The 22377-nt window shown below is 43.1% G+C and overlaps 1 protein-coding gene across 1 annotated transcript in view; it reads left to right on the top strand.

Annotated features, from left to right (window-relative positions):
- atxn7l1 (ataxin 7-like 1) overlaps window positions 1-22377 on the top strand; it is a gene marked incomplete at its 5' end in the record, with an annotated part of 116113 nt that overhangs the window by 23487 nt on the left and 70249 nt on the right. The window contains 2 exon segments of the mRNA XM_084330984.1: window positions 4207-4311; window positions 6815-7372. Of these exon segments, the coding sequence (XP_084187110.1) occupies window positions 4207-4311; window positions 6815-7372 (663 nt within the window).

Raw genomic sequence — 22377 nt, 5'->3', positions numbered from 1 at the left:
TCTAAAATATTGAAAAATTAAAAAAAAATTGCTGACGATACAAATGTCTTCTGTGAAGGAGAGAACCTCCAAATGCTTTTAAAGGAGGTCGCAGCTGAGCTAACCAAGCTGAAAGTGTGGTTTGATGAAAATAAATTATCATTAAATATTAAAAAAAACAAATTCATGATATTTGGTAAACGTGATATACAAGTAAATACACCGGTTGAACTAAGGATTGATAGTATTAAACTGGAGAGGGTATTTGAGAATACATTTCTGGGTGTGATAATAGACCACAAACTCAACTGGAAACCTCATATCAAATATGTCAGGACTAAATTGGCACGGAGTGTTGGTGTTTTATGCAAGATAAGACACATTCTAAACCAAAAAACACTGTATACACTGTACTGTACACTCTTCCTACCATATATGAGCTACTGTGCGGAGGTGTGGGGTAATACCTACAAAAGCACTCTACAGCCAATATGCACCATGCAAAAAAATAAATAAGAATAATCAACAATGTAGGATATTATGAACACACCAATAACTTATTTATAAAGCTACAAGCATTGAAATGTATGGACCTAGTGGATTACAAAACTGCCCTCATTGTATACAAAGCCAGATACAAGCTAATCCCAGGCAACATTAAAAAATGGTTCAGAGACAGGGAAGGTGAATATAATTTAATTAAAGGGGAACTATCTTATAAATGACCTTTTCCAGTGTTTAGGGCTATTTTCTAGCTATGTGGACTTATAGTAATAGGATCTATGTCTCTAATTCTCGATTTGGCGCATTCTTCCAATTCTCCTCTCACAATAATGTCCCTCCCTCAAGTGAGTCATCTGAAAATTAGCCTATATGGGACGTCATATGGGCATTTGCATAATAACACCCGCCCCCCTCTAGCTGCCAGCCGAGCCTAGAGCGAGAGAACTGTAAACACTCTGCGTGTCCTCCCGGCTCCCTCTCCCTCTCGAGGAAGTCCAGCACCGTGCTGCGCCACAGCTCATGCTCCCGAACCGAGAGAGAGAGAACTGTAAACACTCTGCGTGTCCTCTCGGCTCCCTCTCCCTCTGGAGGACACGCAGAGTGTTTACTTTTTTTTTTCTCTCTCTCTCTCTCTCTCTCTCTCTCTCTCTCTCTCTCTCTCTCTCTCTCTCTCTTTCTCTCTCTTTCTCTCTTTCTCTCTTTCTCTCTTTCTCTCTTCTCTCTCGACTGACTGTCACTCAAAGTGCTTATGGGCGGAGCCAGGCCATAACAGCCTGATTTCTTGTGGCTGAAAAATGATGGGTTTGAGTACTTGATTAGAAATATAAACCAATGCATTTTTTTTTTAAACGTACAGATGTCTTCAATAGACTGACAGGAATTGTTTAAAGTTGCCCAAATAGTGCTAGGAATAGTAAAATAGTTCCCCTTTAAGAGGGAGAGGGAATCTCAAACAACCAATGGTACACACCACGCTGAAAAGCATGTGCATATCGGTGTGTGGAGTGAAGTTGTGGAATAATTTACCCGAATACATCAAACTGAGTAAACATGTGGCACAATTTAAAAAGCAGCTAAAAAAATACACATTAGAAAAATACAGAAATGAGTATTGAGGATAAACAAAATTATGTTATATTGTGTATGTAGTGATGTACTATATTCACTGCAGTCAAGTGAATCATGTTTTTTATTGTAAACTTTTAATATAAGTAAAAAAATAATATACTATATTGTAATATACTAAATTATGTAAATTCTAGTAATATTAATGGAAGAACAAAAACAAATGTAAGGGGGTAGGGATCAATAAGCTAAGCTTCCCTCTACTCCTTTTTTTGGACATGTCTGCTAACCAAACACAATGCTCCTTTGTTTATAATTCCTGTTTTTTCTTTGTTCTTTTTTTTTTAAATGTTTTTTTCTTTTAAGGATTTTTTTAATTTGTTGTTATGATTGTTTGGTCTGACTGATCAAGACACTGTGAGTTGTTTGAAGAAATAAGAAGAATAACATGTCCAAAAATAAACTTTTCATTCATTCATTCTAAGTGGATATGGTCCTGTAGCCCATTCCATGCCCAAGGTGCGAAGCTTGAGAAAGCTGTTCTTTTTAGTTCAGTGTGTATTTTATTTTTTATTTTATTTTTTTGCCATCTTGTGGACCTGGTATGGTAGGGGTGTAACCGTTACGGTACACAAAAACCATGGTTCGGTACGTACCTCGGTTTTGAAGTCACGGTTCGGTACGGGTTTTCGGCACAGTGGGGGAAAGTTTGGCTTTCCATGTTCCACTCAGGGGTGATGTAGTGTGCAGTAACTAATTGTACTTGTAGGGCTGTCAACGAATATTCTAGGGCTGTCAACGAATATTCTATATTGAAATTAATAATCGACTTGTTAATTTCAATGAACCCTTTGCGCAAATTATATTTTGGGAAGGGGTGAACTTGAAGTTTTGAATGAAATTCTGCATGCAAAAAAAAGTTCGGCACGTGCGTTCGTTAGTGTTTAATGTACCGTTGTATTCGTTCGGTACACAGTAGGGCTGAGCCCAAACGTTAGCACATTCGAACCTTTGTTCGTTACGTTGGCATTCGAATTCTAAATCAATTATTTAAATTTTTTTTTTTTTTTTTTTTTAGTTTTTTTTTGTAATATATTTTTTTCTATTAATTCTGTTCACAGTTGCAGATAAAGATTAGGCTACACTAATATTATTGTATTAAAATAAACTGATGAGTTATATTCATTAAGGAAAGTTGATTTAATTGATTTAGTTGGCTGGGGCATCTCCCTGGGCTGGGTCTGGGGCTGGAAAGTTGATTTAATGAAAAGAAAAAAGACTAATTTAATCAGATTAATCACTTTATTCAAATTGAGGATTTAGTTTGAGGATATTTAAAAAAAAAAAAATTATTAAAAAAATTTTTTTTTAAACAAAAGTTCGAACGTTCGTTCGAAAAATCCTGACGAAGTTCGAATCCCAAAAACAGGGTTCGGGGACAGCCTTAGTACACAGCCGTACTGAACTGAAAGTCCAGTACTGAAACGGTTCGGTACAGATACGTGTACCTTTACAGCTGCTAGAGGCAAAGCAAATTAGATTGGAAAGATATAGGGGAAGCTTCCCTAGGACGGCCTTATATATAAAAACAAACATGTGGGATTTCCTCCGTACGTACAGAGAGGTCCATCCTACCATTTGATAAAGCACACAATGGTGAGTAAGCCCTTTGGGACTAGTGATGAAGCGCAGAGAAGCATGGTACACACTGTCTAGCTTTTTTAGCAGTGAAGAGGCAGCATGCATATATATTATGTCACCATAGTCAATTACAGACAGGAATGTGGCTTGAACAAGTTTCTTTCTGGCCTCAAAAGAAAAGCATTGTTTGTTGCGAAAGAGAAAAAAGAGTTTTAGTTTAAGTTTCTTTGTGAGGTTTCCAATATGCACTTTAAAAGATAGCTTTTCATCAAGTATATATATGAGTCTATACTTGAAGGTCTGTTTGAAACCTTGAACAATGTGTTTTTGAACTGTGGTGAGAGTTGGAGTGAAACAGCTTTTGTGTTTGGGGCTGGTTACAGAAATGTAAATGTGATGAAGTGGCAAACATAGAATTTAGTTGTGGGTCAGGCCAACATGGCCATTTTAAAGAGCAGGAAAGTCCAAATAGAAAATGTATCAGGTGGTGGGCTGATGCCAATGTGCATTGGTAAGAGTCAGGGTCAGAGTGGATTTTAGATTGTATATTCCCTTGTGAATAATATTGATTTTGAGATATTGAGCTTCAATTAAGTTATTTGTTGTGTTGTAGAGGGTCAGTTATATTTTAGCACTGCTTTTATGCAAGATCTCTCATGTGTTGTATTGAGTATGATGAAAACACGTGTATGATGTGAGATATAATGTGTATTATGTCATTGTATTGACAGAGACACACACCTTGTGTTGAGATATTAGTGAGAAATAAATGGTTTTCTAAAAATCTAAACAAAAATCTATGTGAAATATGGTGGTCAATTGGCTTCTCTCTCTCTCTCTCTCTCTCTCTCTCTCTCTCTCTCTCTCTCTCTCTCTCTCTCTCTCTCTCTCTCTCTCTCTCTCTCTCTCTCTCTCTCTCTCTCTCTCTCTCTCTCTCTCTCTCTCTCTCTCTCTCTCTCTCTCTCTCTCTCTCTCTCTCTCTCTCTCTCTCTCTCTCTCTCTCTCTCTCTCTCTCAGAGATGTATGGATGTGACCAGTCTCCAGCTCTGAAGGACTTGTGTCTGATAGTCTGTCATGCCTGCAGCCAGGTGGTCACAGCCCAGGGTATCCTGACCCATTATGGTAAGACACACACACACACCACACACACCACACACCACACACACACACACACACACACACACACACACACACACACACACACACACACACACACACACACACACACACACACACACACACACACACACACACACACACACTCATGGACACACACACACACACACTCATGGACACACACACACCACACACCACACACACACACACACACACACACACACACACACACACACACACACACACACACACACACACACACACACACACACGCACGCACACACACACACACACACTCACGCTCGTGGACAGTGCCCTGACATACTACAATAACATCAAGCAGTTTTTCCAATCAGGTGCATTCCACACGGGGAGATGACAAGTAGAATAGAATAGAAGTACTTTATTAATCCAGAGGTTAATTCAGCACCACAGATCGCTCACAATAAACATTTAGGTAGTCAAAAATAAGAATACACAGTCAAAGATATACGTTCTAAAAATGTATATACATTCTAGGGCTGACCCCTATTAGTCGATTAGTCGACTAATCGGTCGAAAGGAGCCGTAGTCGACTGGCCAACCTCTTAGTCGAATATAAAATAAAAAATAAAAAAATATATTTATAATTTATTTTTTATTTTTTTATCATTCTTTCCAAAAGAAAAGAGGCCTAGACGCGTGGCTAACGCTAATGGCACGCATACCAGAGGCTAACTGCCTACGAAAACAGGCACAGAGGCACTGAAAGAGGATTTCACCCATCTATTGAACACACTAGACTAGACAAATATCAAGATATATCCATCAGTGGACCAATTGCATGCTTTTGCAGAGGACAAGAAGCCTTCAGTCGACTCCTTCAGACATTAAGCACCCCCCACAGCCCAAATGGAATGATAAAAAAAATGTAATTAAAAATTTAAATATATATATATATTTTTAAATATATATATTTTTTTGTCGACCAATAGTCGACTAACGGCAAATTTTGGCCAATCATAGTCGACCATCCAAATCCTTAGTCGGGGACAGCCCTAATACATTCTAAATGATACAGTCCAAAAATATACAGTAAAATGTACAGGAAGATGGTAGACAGTGGGGAGGGGATGTATCACGCAATAACGCGCCCTCGCTGCCCAAAGGTTGACGCCCATGAACTTTTTTTGCTGAACAGAGCAGCAAAATAGAAAGAAAGAAAGAGAAAATAGAAAATCCAGGCAGATCAACACACCTCCTCATACTTCTAGTAATAGTTAGGGAATTTTAGCAAGATGTTTGGACCATCTGTGAAAAGATTTCTTACCAATAGCTTTCTTCACCAAAGTGTTCCTATAGGTGTCTACTAACACCTCTCAATTTATTCAAACCCAAATCCTCTGGGAAAATTCTGGAGAGCCAATCAAAGTTAAGGAGCCCAGGGGGCTTGGGCGAAAAATATGAAGAAAATATAAATCAAATATTAACGTGTGGGGTGACTAACTAGGGGTTTTCACGGGTGCTGAATCTATTCCAACCATTAGTTTTGAGTATGAATGGCTCCCTGGCCATAGAATATTGGTATATTAGGGCGGCTACGTGGCGCAGTGGGCAAGGCGCTCGCAACGAATGCTGGAGACTAGGGATGTTCGAGCCCCGCTCTCCACATTGCTTTCAGTTTAGCTGGTAGTCCACAGTAATACACATTGGCCGTATTACGGGGAGGGAAACTGAAGGGTGGGGATCGGGCGTTGTGGACAGCGACTCCTACAGGTCGGTTGGTGCGCCTGCGCAGTAGAATCAAGAAGCGATGGGGGCGGGGCCCCTCCAAAGCCCAGACCCCCGACGCTGAAAGATTGAGCCGCACAGGTGAAAAGATGCGACGGCTGTTACCTTGAGTATCGGAGGGGACTCGTGCTATGTATGACTTAGTCCACATTGCAGCCGGCTTGTGGGAGGCAAGAAACAACGTTCAAAGACAGGGGAGGGTTGAATTGGACGATATTTTTTTTTTTTATTTTACCTTTATTTTACCAGGTAGTCACTTGAGATCAAAGATCTCTTTTTCGAGCAAGACCTGGCCAAAATGGCAGCAAAAACTAAAAACAAACATACAAAAATACATAAAAGGCAAAGTGGGGCAAGGGGATACATTTGAGCTGCAGCAAATCAGATTGAATGGGATTGGGGGAGATTGGAGGGTAGGGTAAAAAGGTAGAAAGAGGATGGAAGGTGAGGCCCTGCAGGAGGTTGCTGGGGAGAGAAGGTCAGGTTAAAAACATAAAATATAACAGCACATTATGCAGTGAAGCAGCGACATTCTCCCATCTCATTCTTTAAAATGCCCTTAATTTGAACTTTAAAATCAGATATGGTAGTGAGGGCCTGCAGTTTCAAAGTTTTTTGAAGTCCATTCCAGGCAGAAGGAGCAGAGAACATGAAGGCCCTTTTCCCAAAAATAGAAAGGAAGACGTAAACCCCTTCGATAACACACGGGACAGGAAGACCCTGGTGTCCTTCTCTACAGGGTTTAGCAGCTCTCCTGGAGACCCAGTAAATGCGGATCAGGCAGAGGAGATTGGCAGAACCATACAGGCCAAGATGGATGGGAAAACTGTTAATGATACAATGCAAACAAAGTACAAAGTCAAGTCATTAGCAACCCTCAGATCTGGACCCAAAGTCAGTGGGGAGAAGCTGGTTATTGACTCACTCGGGCTCTTCAACCGCCTCATCATCATCAGTGAGCGTGAAGTCAAGACCAAAGGAGCTCTGCTATTTGAGTTGACGCCAACACCGATGTCTCTTTTTGACAAAAACCAGGAGATGCAAAAGCCAGATAAGGCTGCCCTAGCAAAGTTCCTAAAGACATTTGTGGAACCCATCGGGCAAACCCCATGCACGAGCCTTGTGATTGATGGTGGGTGGCTCCTTCACAATGTCAAGTGGGAGGTTAACCTCACCTGGAAGGACATCGCTGAGAGCTACCTCCGGTTTGTGAAGGCCATGGGAAGCCAGCACCTCCGGATCACTGTGGTTTTTGACGGATATGACAACTTGACCAAGGACCATGATCATCTCAGATGTACAAAGCATGCATGCTGTGACATCCAGATTCGCCCCCGCCATCCAAACCATTGTTTTAATGATTGAGAAGGATTATGGTTATATGAGTGTATACATTGTTTTAATGATTGAGAGGGATTATGGTTATATGCATTCTTACATTCTTCATTAAATGATAAACAAATTAGTTTGAGAAGGAGCAGAAGGAAGCAAATGCTTATCTAGTCCTGCCCCTTTCTCACAATATCATACATAAACAAAATAGTGTATCTATTTTAAACATAAAATAACAAAAGAAATAAACATAAAAAAAATAACCCAAATAGAAATAAAAAAATATATAAAATAACTATTTTAGAGCTCCTCATTTTTGTAATCATCAATGAGTTTTCCTATATCTACAGTATTTTTGAACTGTACAATGTTCTTGCTCATTTTTGTTTCTTCATCCAAGCCATTCCACAGGAACATTGCCATCAAGCTCCTCCTACTCAGCCCGAAATTATGTTGTATGAGCGCAACGTATCCTCTGTATTAGGGATGTCCGATATTATCGGCCTACCGATATTATCGGCCGATATTGGCATTAAAATGCAATATCGGAAATTATCGGTATCGGTTTTCAAAAAAAAATAAAACATTTATTATTATTATTTATTACATTTATTTAACCTTTTTTTAACCCAGGCAAGCAAGTAAGAACAAAAGTATGCATAATGTTACATAATTCCACAACAAGAGATATGTAATGTTAATTACCTGAAATTATTCAGTTTTTTGGGGGTGGAAACCATGAGTCATTGTAGAACAAAAGAAAAATCGCGGATTGATTGATTGATTATTTGCAATTTTATTTTAAATTTCTTCTTCCTTCCCCCTGACTGCAGAGCTCACTCTCACACTGTCTGGCACACACACACACACACACACACACACACACACACACACACACACACACACACACACACACACACACACACACACACACACACACACACACACACACACACACACACACACACACACACACACACACACACACACACACACACACACACACACACACACACACACACACACACACTCCTGTCTGCAACGGCGGAGGAGAGTCAGACTGAGAGAGAGCTGGGTGTTGCGATGTTTTAAGTCAGCATGGCCTATTGAATTGATTGATTGGTTGATTGCTAATTTTATTACTGTACGCCTGGTTTCCAACTGGTTAAGTTTAGGCCCTCTAAAGTAGGTTTAAAAAAATAAATAAAAAAATAGGGCGAAGAAAACTTTTTTTTCCCTATAGGGCAAAGAAAACATTTTAATTTGTTTTACCTACTTTCTATAGAAGCATCTAAGAATGAAGTTATATAGAAAGTAGGTCTGCATCCCCTTAACAATTGTGTGTATTGAGCCGTACTGTATTGTACCCATTCTGCATCTGGTAATAAAATGTTCAATCAATCATTCCAATAACACACAGTTGGATGTGTTAGTTTGTTGGATCCGTTGGATGTTGCTTCCACATGGAGGTAACTTCTCTCAATCATTCCAATAACACACAGTTGGATGTGTTAGTTGGTTGGATGCACTTCCGAGCTGCTTCCACATGGAGGCAACTTCTCTCAATCATTCCAATAACACACAGTTGGATGTGTTAGTTGGTTGGATGCACTTCCGAGCTGCTTCCACATAGAGGCAACTTGTCTTTTTTGTTGTTGTGGGAACTACTTTTTCTGGCGGATGGTTTTTTCAATAAATCTTCGATTAATGTGTGTTTATTGTATAGCAATAAGGTTGGATGAATGTGGCAGTTGTATAAAAGCATTACACCACTTACAGTCGTGATTTGTGAACAATAAACCATGCTTAGGGGGGTCTAACGACCACCCCTAGGCATGGTTTATTGTTCACAAACCACTCCTGCGCGTGATGTAATGCTTAAACAATAAACACACATTAATTGAAGATTTATTGAAAAAACCATCCGCAGAAAAAGTAGTTCCCAAAAAAAAAAGAGAGAAGTTGCCTCCATGTGGAAGCAGCTCGGAAGTGCATCCAACTGTTCTCAGTAAGACATCCAACAAACTAACACATCCAACTGTCTCTCAACTAAGACATCCAACAAACTAACACATCCAACTGTCTTTCAACTAAGACTTCCAACAAACTAACACATCCAACTGTCTTTCAACTAAGAATTCCAACAAACTAACACATCCAACTTTTTTTTTTTAACCTACTTTCTATAGAACTTCATTCTTAGATGCTTCTATAGAAAGTGGGTAAAACAAAAACAAAAAAGTTTTCTTTGCCCTATAGGGGAAAAAATACGTTTTTTATTTTTTTTAACCTACTTTCTATAGAAGCAGCTGGGAGGTGTGCTGTTTTAAGTGAACATGGATTATTGAATTGATTGATTGATTGCTAATTGTATTACTGTCCGCCTTGTTTCCAACTGGTTAAGCTTGGCGACTCTTTCGAAGTCGCCCTCGTTCGAAGTTGGTTAAGGTTAGAGTTTGGAATCAGGGCTGGTGGTCTATCATAGCGGCACGGTGGTGTAGTGGTTAACACTGTCGCCTCACAGCAAGAAGGTCCAGGGTTCGATTCCCGCTTGGGGACCAGGTTTCCATGATGCCAGGTACTCAGGGGGGTATCTCCCAGGCCTTTCTGTGTGGAGTTTGCATGTTCTCCCCATGCTCGCAAGGGTTTCCCCCCGATAAGATAAACCCAATGGAAAAACATGCACAACAGATCGCTAACGCTGTGGCGTCCTTGACGAAGACGGACAGGAGCACTTGGATTGGTCCCCGGGGCGCGGCTCACGTTGATGCCCTATCTGCTCCCGGCTGCCCATGGGGGGAAGGACAACGGGATGGGTAAAGTGCAGAGAGACATTTCATCGGCGACTCAGTGCATGTGTGTGTGTGTTCCTGTGGGTCGCCCATCTCGCGTGTGTGTGTTAAAAAACTGCATGACAAATAAAGACTTCTAGTCTAACAATTATCACCCTGCTCTAAAGACAAACTCTAACCTTAACCAACTTCGAAAGAGAGCGACTTCGAAAGAGTCGCCAAGCTTAACCAGTTGGAAACAAGGCGGACAGTAATAAAAATCGCAATCAATCAATCAATTCAATAATCCACGCTCACTTAAAACAGCGCACCTCCCAGCTGCTTCTATAGAAAGTAGGTAAAAAAAATCAATCAATTCTTGCGATTTTTATTTTGTTCCACAATGACTCATGACCCACTAATTACATAGTCCAACATTGTGTAAGAAACTAACACATTCGCCGTGACAGAATAGTTTTTGATTTAGTTTTTATGACCCTATCAACATATCCATTCGTAACGTTTACTGTCCGCCATCTTGCTTCCATTTCTAAAAACTCGCACGGCGGAGTGATAGTAATTCGGTTGTGGGCGGGTCCTGGGACCAAGACCGTGGGGTTATGACAAATAACCATGTGTAACTTGACTGTTTCAGCCAATCAGAATCGAGAAATTTGCATGCCATTGTATAATCGTTTTTGGCTCACAAAGACTTGTCTGCCCCATCAACAAGCACAGACAGTGAGAGACTGTTTAGCGCTGCTTCTCATGTCATTGATGAGAAAAGGAAACACCTTTCCTGTGAGAAAGCAGAGAAGTTTCTGTTTCTGTTTATTTTCCTGAAGAAGTAGAAAGTTGGCTTATTGTGATTATTCCTTTGTTGCGGGGTTATCCCTATATGCACGTTTTTGTTATACAGACAAATGTTATCCAATACCAGTCAGTGCAGTATAGGCCTAATATATCCAGGGAACACAAAACATTTTCATCACCTTGTTGTTTTGTAATTACATTCTGTCATTGAAAAGTATAAATCAAAAGCAAAATGTATTTAATTTATGTAATGGTACAAATTGGCAAATAAAAAATAAAAGAATACCAGTATTATTATTCAGTATTCAGTATTCTGCCAAGTGTTTCCTTATTTTCAGTTTCAGTTACAACATGAAACTGATGTGTCTACAACATGAAACTGATCCTCTTGTGTGTCTGTGTCTGTCTGTGTTTGTGTGTAGGGGAGAGAGATGTTATGGTCAGACCAGGGTCCCGTTCCCCGTACCTGGCTAACTGAGTTAGCCGGATAATTTCCAGTATAGCTTGACTTAAGCCGGACATTTCTGTTCCCCGAAGTCGGATTTTCTAAATCACCATGGTAACAGATCAGAAAGTTTGAACCTGGTCCGGAGCAGGGTTAAGTTCAGTTAGCTGGATGAACCATAGCCACGCCCTCGCAAAGAAATGCCAGCTCGCTTCCTGAAATATTTCTCACAGTCTAGATCCCATTATACCATTCTGAATTATGTTTTTGTGCTTCGTTTTCCTAGAGGGGGCTTTTGAAATGTATAATAATAGAACTAAATTGTGAGGTTTTGCCCGCTGCTCACCACCTTTTCTCTGTTTCTTTAAAGCCTACTGTTAGAAATTCCCTTCTCACTCACTCTCTCTAGCCCCCACCCTCTCGTTCTTTACTCTCGTTTACTCTCAGTGGCCACACCTGGACTATTATCAATTACCTCTCGCCACCGCCACTGTTCCGACGCGCACACCAAGGTGTGGCGCGCACTCTGTTCCTCGGCTCCGACAGCGGCTACCCGGTGGACGACACCCTCGCCACCGCCACTGTTCCGACGCGCACACCAAGGTGTGGCGCGCACTCTGTTCCTCGGCTCCGACAGCGGCTACCCGGTGGACGACACCCTCGCCACCGCCACTGTTCCGACGCGCACACCAAGGTGTGGCGCGCACTCTGTTCCTCGGCTCCGACAGTCGGCTACCCGGTGGACGACACCCTCGCCACCGCCACTGTTCCAGCACTCTGTCCCTCGGCTCGGACAGCCAGCCACCCGGTGGCGATGCCCTCGCCCCGCTGCTGTCCCTGTACCATTACGCATACGCCTGGGTGAGTTTTGATTGTGATGTCACTCACCCAGCGTAGTGCCCTTGCCCCCGTTCCCGCTGCTGTCCCTGTACCTTTGCGCATACGCCTGGGTGAGTTTTGATTGTGATGTCACTCACTCAGCGTAGTGCCCTTGCCCCCGTTCCCGCTGCTGTCCCTGTACCTTTACGCATACGCCTGGGTGAGTTTTGATTGTGATGTCACTCACTCAGCGTAATGCCTCTTGCCCCCGTTCCCGCTGCTGTCCCTGTACCTTTACGCATACGCCTGGGTGAGTTTTGATTGTGATGTCACTCACTCAGCGTAATGCCTCTTGCCCCCGTTCCCGCTGCTGTCCCTGTACCTTTACGCATACGCCTGGGTGAGTTTTGATTGTGATGTCACTCACTCAGCGTAATGCCCCTTGCCCTCGTCCCGCTGCTGTTCCTGCACCATTACGCATACGCCTGGGTGAGTTTTGATTGTGATGTCACTCACCCAGCGTATTGCCTCCTTTAGTTCTCACTTAGTTATTAGTTTGGACATTTCATCTCCCACTCTGTTTTGTTCTCTCGTGGATATTATTTTGGACATTTCATCTCCCACTGTGTGTTTGTTCACACGAAGATATTATTTACTTTGTTACTTTGTTATTTGGACTGTTCTGCATCTGCTCTGTTTGTTCCCTTTGAATATTAACCCTCTCCTCTGTTCTGCAGAGCGGCCCAGATGTTTTCCCACCAGTCCCCAGTTCCTCCCTGTCCCCAGCCCGCCTCCGCGGTTCTCTGTCCCCAGTTCCTCCCTGTTCCCCAGCCCGCCTCCGCGGGCCTCAGTCCCCTCTGTCCCAAGTTCTCCCCTTCTAGTTCCACCTAGTCCCTAGTCCTCTTTCCCTAGTTCTCCTAGTCTCTAGTTCCTCTGTTCCCTAGGCGTTCCCTTAACCTTCCCTTAGGCGTTCCCTTACCTTCCCATAGTGTTCCCTTTCCTGCCCGCCTCTTAAAGGCACTTTACCTTCCCCTCTTGTGTTATTCCAGTGTTTTGTGTTTTCTCCCTTAAAGGGACAGTGCCCTTTTTCCCTGTTCTAAATAAATATCTGTTTCTTGGCAAACCATCATACCTGTCTTGTGTTGTGCGATTGGGGTCGGTTACAAACCATAACAGTACGACCCCACCAAGTCTACGACCCCAGCCAGCACAGACGGTGTATGTTGAGTTTGCCTTTTTTTTTCTTGTTCCCTCTAGCTCCCCTGTTAGCCCTGTTAGCTTCCCTGTTAGCCCAGTTTAGCTTCCCTGTTAGTCCTGTTTAGCTCCCTTGTTAGCCTGTTACTCCCCTGTTTAGCTTGTTAGTCTCCCCGGTTAGCTCCCCTGTTTGCTTCCCGTTTTGCCCTGTTTGACCCCCCTGTAGCTAGCCATGCCCTGGCAGCTAACCCAGTCCCTCAGCAGAGCCCCTGTCTGCTAGCTTTGCCCCGGCTGCTAGCACAGCCTCTATGTTTATGCAGCCCTTGCTGCTGGCATGGGCCCTGTAGCTAGCCATGCCCTGGCAGCTAACCCAGTTTCCCTCTGCATGGCCTCCACTTTTTTGTGTAGTTTATCCCACTGCTAGGACTGCCCTTTCAGCTAGCAAGGTCAGTTTTTCTCACACCGCTAGGACTGTCCTTCCAGCTAGCTTGTGCTCTCATGCTGGTCCAGCCCTGTCTGCCAGCCTAGCTCCGGCAGCTAGCGCAGCCTCTATGTTGATGTAGCAGTACAGCTAGCATAGGCCCTGTAGCTATCAGTGCCCTGGCAGCTACCCTTTCCCTCTGCTAGCCTGGCTCCGGCAGCTTGCGCAGCCTCTATGTTGATGTAGCAGTACAGCTAGCATAGGCCCTGTAGCTATCAGTGCCCTGGCAGCTAACCTTCCCTCTGCTAGCCCTTTCCCGGTGCTTCCATGGTTACCCCTTAGCTACCCTGCTTGCCCCTCAGTTCCTCTAGACCAGTTGCTCTAGACCAGTTCTCTAGACCCAGTTCCTCTAGACCAGTTGCCCCTCTGCTACCCTAGTTACCCCTCGGCGACCCTGTTTCTTTTGCTAGCCCCACTCTTGTGGTGGCTTCCCCTGCTGGCTTGGCCAGTACCTCTTGTTTTGCCCCCTGCCACTCTGTCTGTATTTGTTTTGGGTCGCCGGGTGGCTCCCGTTGAGGGGGGGGTACTGTGAGGTTTTGCCCGCTGCTCACCACCTTTTCTCTGTTTCTTTAAAGCCTACTGTTAGAAATTCCCTTCTCACTCACTCTCTCTAGCCCCCACCCTCTCGTTCTTTACTCTCGTTTACTCTCAGTGGCCACACCTGGACTATTATCAATTACCTCTCGCCACCGCCACTGTTCCGACGCGCACACCAAGGTGTGGCGCGCACTCTGTTCCTCGGCTCCGACAGCGGCTACCCGGTGGACGACACCCTCGCCACCGCCACTGTTCCGACGCGCACACCAAGGTGTGGCGCGCACTCTGTTCCTCGGCTCCGACAGCGGCTACCCGGTGGACGACACCCTCGCCACCGCCACTGTTCCGACGCGCACACCAAGGTGTGGCGCGCACTCTGTTCCTCGGCTCCGACAGTCGGCTACCCGGTGGACGACACCCTCGCCACCGCCACTGTTCCAGCACTCTGTCCCTCGGCTCGGACAGCCAGCCACCCGGTGGCGATGCCCTCGCCCCGCTGCTGTCCCTGTACCATTACGCATACGCCTGGGTGAGTTTTGATTGTGATGTCACTCACCCAGCGTAGTGCCCTTGCCCCCGTTCCCGCTGCTGTCCCTGTACCTTTGCGCATACGCCTGGGTGAGTTTTGATTGTGATGTCACTCACTCAGCGTAGTGCCCTTGCCCCCGTTCCCGCTGCTGTCCCTGTACCTTTACGCATACGCCTGGGTGAGTTTTGATTGTGATGTCACTCACTCAGCGTAATGCCTCTTGCCCCCGTTCCCGCTGCTGTCCCTGTACCTTTACGCATACGCCTGGGTGAGTTTTGATTGTGATGTCACTCACTCAGCGTAATGCCTCTTGCCCCCGTTCCCGCTGCTGTCCCTGTACCTTTACGCATACGCCTGGGTGAGTTTTGATTGTGATGTCACTCACTCAGCGTAATGCCCCTTGCCCTCGTCCCGCTGCTGTTCCTGCACCATTACGCATACGCCTGGGTGAGTTTTGATTGTGATGTCACTCACCCAGCGTATTGCCTCCTTTAGTTCTCACTTAGTTATTAGTTTGGACATTTCATCTCCCACTCTGTTTTGTTCTCTCGTGGATATTATTTTGGACATTTCATCTCCCACTGTGTGTTTGTTCACACGAAGATATTATTTACTTTGTTACTTTGTTATTTGGACTGTTCTGCATCTGCTCTGTTTGTTCCCTTTGAATATTAACCCTCTCCTCTGTTCTGCAGAGCGGCCCAGATGTTTTCCCACCAGTCCCCAGTTCCTCCCTGTCCCCAGCCCGCCTCCGCGGTTCTCTGTCCCCAGTTCCTCCCTGTTCCCCAGCCCGCCTCCGCGGGCCTCAGTCCCCTCTGTCCCAAGTTCTCCCCTTCTAGTTCCACCTAGTCCCTAGTCCTCTTTCCCTAGTTCTCCTAGTCTCTAGTTCCTCTGTTCCCTAGGCGTTCCCTTAACCTTCCCTTAGGCGTTCCCTTACCTTCCCATAGTGTTCCCTTTCCTGCCCGCCTCTTAAAGGCACTTTACCTTCCCCTCTTGTGTTATTCCAGTGTTTTGTGTTTTCTCCCTTAAAGGGACAGTGCCCTTTTTCCCTGTTCTAAATAAATATCTGTTTCTTGGCAAACCATCATACCTGTCTTGTGTTGTGCGATTGGGGTCGGTTACAAACCATAACATAAATGCTGATAATAAATCATATTCAGCCTATAGATTTACTTTGTCCTAAATAAAATAATGCACGTCATATACGGCGCTCGGAGTCGCGATACACGCTGCATGTGGTTATTTTAATAACGGCGCATTGCAAATGTGAATCCCGCAGGGATATTTTTAATGAATGAAACCTATCGGCCGTTTGGCTCTGATTAGTTTCATATATTCTCCGTTGTAGATTTGCTTAACGGAGCGCCCGGATTGTGTTTCATTCAAGCATAAAATTGAAGTGTCTATGTGTGGATTGTGTTTTTTGTGGATTATGAATTACGAGGAATCTGAGGATTGTTGAATTGTATCATCACTCACACGTTATTGTGATATTGTAACTGGGATTAAAATGTCTGATGAGAATGAGATGCGCTGTTTGACGGATTTGAGCAATTGAATGAGCCGTTGACGTCACATTAATGCATTTGAGAATAAAGAGATAAAACTTCATTCAAAAGAAAAGTATTCGAAACACGTGACTCTTGTATTGATGGATACACAATGGATATATCCCGTCTGGCACAGTGGTGCAACGGCTAGTGCTCACTCCTGTCAAGCGGACGACCCTAGTTCGAGACCCCGCGTTTCCAATATACTTTTTTTGGAATATAATATTAATGAATATACGCAAACGTAGCCTAGTTTTAAGTTAAAATATTATAAATCTACATGCATTGAGGATGTCATTCTTTATATAGCTCTCAAAGTGCACCAAATTGGAGTATTTACATTGCAAAAAGAAGAAAATAAATTAGAAAAGACGGGGATTCGAACGCGGGTCGTCAGACCATCAGACCACGGTGCCAGACAAATAAAACATCCACCATACATCCATAAATGGATAAGAGAGCCGTATCCTTATTCTGAAATAGTTGAACTAATTATTTTCGCTAGCAAGATCTCATTTGATTATTCAATCCATAAACCTACTGCCAGCAGGCACATTTAAAGAAATATAATCTGATTGATTGGGGTAATGAGGGACTTAAAATTAGCCTATAGATTATGCATTTAACTTGTTGGCGAGGCTATTGAGCCGTACTGTATTGTACCCATTCTGCAATCTGTTAATAAAGTTTTAAATCAATCAATCAATCAATGCCGTTAGAAAATCAGGATTTCTGCGATCGACATCTGCTGTCTTTCCAGCTGAAGCGGCCGCGCGCAATTATCCTGAGTCTCAAGTCTGGTTCAAATGAACGAGACTGAATCAGCGTTCGAGGAACAGGAAAATCCCAGATTCAAACATTGGGTTAATTGAATCTGGATAATGGGACTCTTGATCGACTTAGTTGAACCAGGTACAGGGAATAGGGCCCAGGGAAAGGTCATAGGTCAACCCTGTTTGAATATACATATGAATCACAAACAGAGATTTGGTTCAGCAGGTTTGAATCATTTCAACAGTCTTGTCCAGTTGATATGAGGAACCTTGTGATGCAACTCCAGTGTAAGGACATGTTTTAGTTTTGTCCACATCATCATCATGATAAAAAGTAGGGATGTTCGATATTGGCTTTTTTACCGATATACCAATATTGTCCAACTCTTAATTTCCGATACCGATATCAACCGATACCGATATATGCAGGATCCCCCCCCCCCCCCCCCCCAAACTGAATAATTTCAGGCAATTAACATTAGATATCTCTTGTCGTGGAATTAACACAACATTATGCATACTTTTGACAATAAATAAAATAAGATTTTTTTTTTCTTTTTTTTTTGAAAAATGGATACAGATAATTTCCGATATTACATTTGAATGCCAATATTGGCCGATAATATCGGATATCCCTAATAAAAAGTATTTTTAAAAGAACATTTGAATATTTTGGCAATTACTTACTACTACTACTACTACTACTACTACTACTAGGGGCGGCGTGGCTCAGGGGTAGAGCGGGTCGTCCAATGATCGAAGGGTTGGTGGTTCGAATCCCGCTCAAGCCCATGTCCATCCCACTGCCGTTGTGTCCTTGGGCAAGACACTTAACCTACTTGCCTCGTATGAATGTGTATGCATGTGAATGAATGTTGGTGGTGGTCGGAGGGGCCGTAGGCGATGATTATTCGCCACGCTTCCGTGAGTCTGCCTCAGGGCAGCTCTGGCTGCAATTGTAGTTTACCACCACCGGTATGACTGTGTATGAAGTGAACGAATAATGGACTCTGTAAGCGCTCTGGGGTCTCTGGGGTGTCACGAAGAGCGCTATATAAATCCAATCCATTATTATTATTATTAGTAGTATTCTTACTACTACATTACATTTACATTTAGTCATTTAGCTGACGCTTTTATCCAAAGCGACTTACAAGTTCTGTACGACAGGTCATCAGGAAGGACTACTATTACATTACTACTACTACAGTACTACTACTACACACTACTTCTACTACTACTACTACTACTACTACTACTACTACTACTACTACTACTACTACTACTACTACTACTACTACTACTACTACTACTACAGTACTACTATTACTACTACTACAATTACTACTACTACTACCACTACTACTATTACTACTACTACTACTTCTACTACTACTATTACTACTACTACTACTATTATTACTACTACTATTACTACTATTACTACTACTACTACTATTACTACCACTACTACTATTACTACTACTACTACTGCTACTACTACTTCTACTACTACTACTACTACTACTACTACTACTACTACTACTACTACTACTACTACTACTACTACTACTACTACTACTACTACTACTACTACTACTATTATTATTATTATTACTACTACTATTACTACTACTATTACCACTACTACTATTACTACTACTATTACTACTACTACTACTACTACTACTACTACTACTACTACTACTACTACTACTACTACTACTACTACTACTACTACTACTACTATTACTACTACTATATTACTACTACTATTACTACTACTATTACTACTACTATTACTACTACTATTACTACTACTACTGCTGCTACTTATACTATTACAACAACAGACTGTCTCTCTCTCTGTCTCTGGTTGTAAACAAGTCCTGTTAAAGACCCGCTGCCCTGCTGATGGGCTGCTGCTTGCAAGCAGAGTAACAGAAAGCTGTTGTTTTGAACATGAAAGAAGTCTCTCACTTTCTCTCTTCCTCTCTTTCTCTCTCTCTCTTCCTCTCTCTCCCCTCTCTTTCCCTCTCTCTGTCTTTCATTCTCTCTCCCCCTCTCTGTCTCTCATTCTCTCTCCTCCCAATCTTTCTCTCTCTCTCTCTCTCTCTCTCTCTCTCTCTCTCTCTCTCTGGTTGTAAACAAACCCAGCTGATCTCAGAGAGCCTCACTGCTTCCTCTTCCTGTGGTGTGAGCCCGGCTCACACGCTAGCCCTGGTTAGCCAATCACCAGCTGTCTGTGCTCACGGCATCGCCATAACAACAGGCCGGGGCGGATAGCGGTAGTAGAGAGGCCCTTGTGCCTCAGTAGATTAATGACCTTGTCTGGGAAAGCAGCCATGTACTGTACTCAGAATGGGCCTGTCCTAGTATTATGAGTAATATGGTAACTATAAGATGCCAGTCGTCCATAGTGCAGGTGTAAAGGGATAGTACAAATATATTTTTAAACTTTTTCAGAGCATACATTTATTGAATGTTTTGTCTGGATTATCTCTCACGATAATTTGTAATAATTGTGATCTTAATCCCGTGCAAATCTGCCATGTACGTAATTTGAAAAGTAAAGATTCCAGTGTACACGGTATCTGATAATATTAGCCACATGCGAATCGGCATCTCAATACAGGAAGGTTTTAAATGCATCTTCAGTACAAACGCAAAATCAATCTGCTTCACCTCAGAATGGAGATTGATAGTTACTTCTTGAAAAATATATTTCCATCCAAAGTAGGAGCACATACTCTTGGATCAAGAAATATACAAACATGAATCACAGTATCTGACTTTTAGGCTCCTGGCATCCTGAAGTTCTTTTGAAGAGAACACTTGAGTCAAACAGAATCTGTTGCAAAAAGGTTTATTTGTGCACAAAAGTTTCACAACAAATGAACCTGAGACGGCCTGGAACTCCTTCTAGAAAAATACCTACTGGTTAAACAATGCTCCAATTATAATCATGTTGCTAAGGGTGTCATGTGTGTGTCTCTGGAAATGTTTTATTAAGTCTGCTCCATCTCCCCTCTGCTGCCCGAGACCCCTCTCCTGGTGCACCCTGGTATGGCATCTTAATAAAGGTTGCAATCAAAATGACTTTAGAAACTCAGGCTAGGCCTCCATGTGTATTCAGACATGAATTTAACCTCTTGAATCTCTTAAAATTAACCACAACAATACAGTAACTGTAATTCAGTTAATTATTCCCCCCCCCCCCCCTGCTGGATTCATAGATTTGATTTATCATTGAAGAAACAAGTTCTCGGCATTGATTGATTGATTGATTGAAAAGTTTATTAACAGATTGCAGAATGGGTACAGTACAGTACAGCTCAATACATACAATTGTTAAGGGGTTGCAGACCAGAGAAATACTTTTGTCTTGTTTACATCAGGGTCCCCCATTTTCAATTCATCCTAACATATATGACATACATGACATACAGATAGACAGTACTGCTACATCTATACATTTATGACATATCAGATTTGCAAATACAGTACTGTTTGTGATACAAAAGTGTCCAGAAAAAGAGTGTATATACATTTGACGTAGAAACTGTACATTGGAGGAGGTTGGGTGTGTGGGGTGGGGTTGGGTGGGTGGGGGCTGTACATTGGAGGTGGGGGGGGGGGGGGGGGGGGTTGGGTAGGGGGACACACACACTGAACACTGTACATTGGAATACTGACAAATAGGGGTGTAACGGTACGCGGATACGTACTGTACCGCGTCAATGTGGTCCTCCGGTACAGTACGGGCTGTGCACCGTACGATTGCAACGGTTCGGAACCTTTTTTTGCGGAACTTAAATCCCCCCGGCCCCACGTAATTTATCAACAACACTGCGGTCTGCTGTGAGCATTATAAAACAAACGTGTGTTTAACCGACCGTGAATTAAAGTGTCAATGCTGTTTGTCATTTTAACAGCAGATACTTTCTTAAATGCCATCCTCCCAATAGAGCAGTGTGACGGGGAGCTCTGATGGGTTCGCTTGCTGGTGTTAGCATTAGCTGAAGAGCTAGTTTTAGCTTAACGTTACCTTGGTTAAAGTTGGGACTATTCATAATCCAGCAATAATGGCTGCAGACCTGCAAGCAAAGTACAGCAAGTTGGCAAAGGAGTATTCCAACGTAAATCACATTTTCACCAGTAAAGTTAGTCTTTCCATCTGCCGGTAGCTCCATGCTAGCTAACCTAGCTCACGTTAGCGTCGTCACTGAACCACCTTGCGTACACAATTAATGACATGTTGCGGACAGCCATATCGGTGACAATGTTTAGCTTTTAGTACCAAATGATAAGAGTCTGAGGCGGAGTCTCAAAAGAGAATGTTGAATATTTATTGTGCAAAAATCACAACAGATCCTCTCCAACGGATGCAATCCTACCTTGAGGGGAGGGAACAGATGGTGGAGGTAAACGGTACCCTATCCCCCCCCCCTCACAGTGAGCTGTGGTGTTCCACAAGGAAGCATACTAGGACCGCTACTGTTCCTAATTTATGCAAATGACATGTCGTCAGCTTGTGACTGCAACTTGTTCCTGTTTGCGGACGACTCAGCCCTGCTGGTCTCTGACAAGAACAAGTTACAGGTTGAAAAAACCCTCAGCTCGGAACTAGGCAGAATCTGCATATGGCTCGCTGATAACAAACTATCATTACACATGGGCAAAACAGAGTCCATTCTCTTCGGTTCAAATAACAAACTCAGCAAGACCGACGGCTTCTCAGTTACAGTGGGTGACAATATTGTCACAAGGAAAGATGAAATTACCTACCTGGGTTCCATCCTAGAGGCTAATCTCTCCTATGACAAAATGGCATCCAATGTAATAAAAAAAAGTCAACCAACGAACTCGATTCTTGTACCGGATCTCCTCTCTGGTAAACAAGAATACCCTGAAGACTCTGGCAGGAGCACTCATTCAGGGGTACTACGACTATGCTTGCACCTCATGGTACCAAAGCCCTCAAAGGCGCTAAAAACAAAATTACAAACATCTCAAAACAAACTGGTCAGACTACTGCTTGACCTTACTCCTAGAACC

This window comes from Notolepis coatsorum (genome assembly GCF_963971535.1).
Source record: "Notolepis coatsorum genome assembly, chromosome: 15".
Classification (NCBI taxonomy): Eukaryota; Metazoa; Chordata; class Actinopteri; order Aulopiformes; family Paralepididae; genus Notolepis; species Notolepis coatsorum.
Note: the sequence above shows the minus strand (reverse complement) of the source record. Positions and strands in the feature narration are given on the sequence as shown.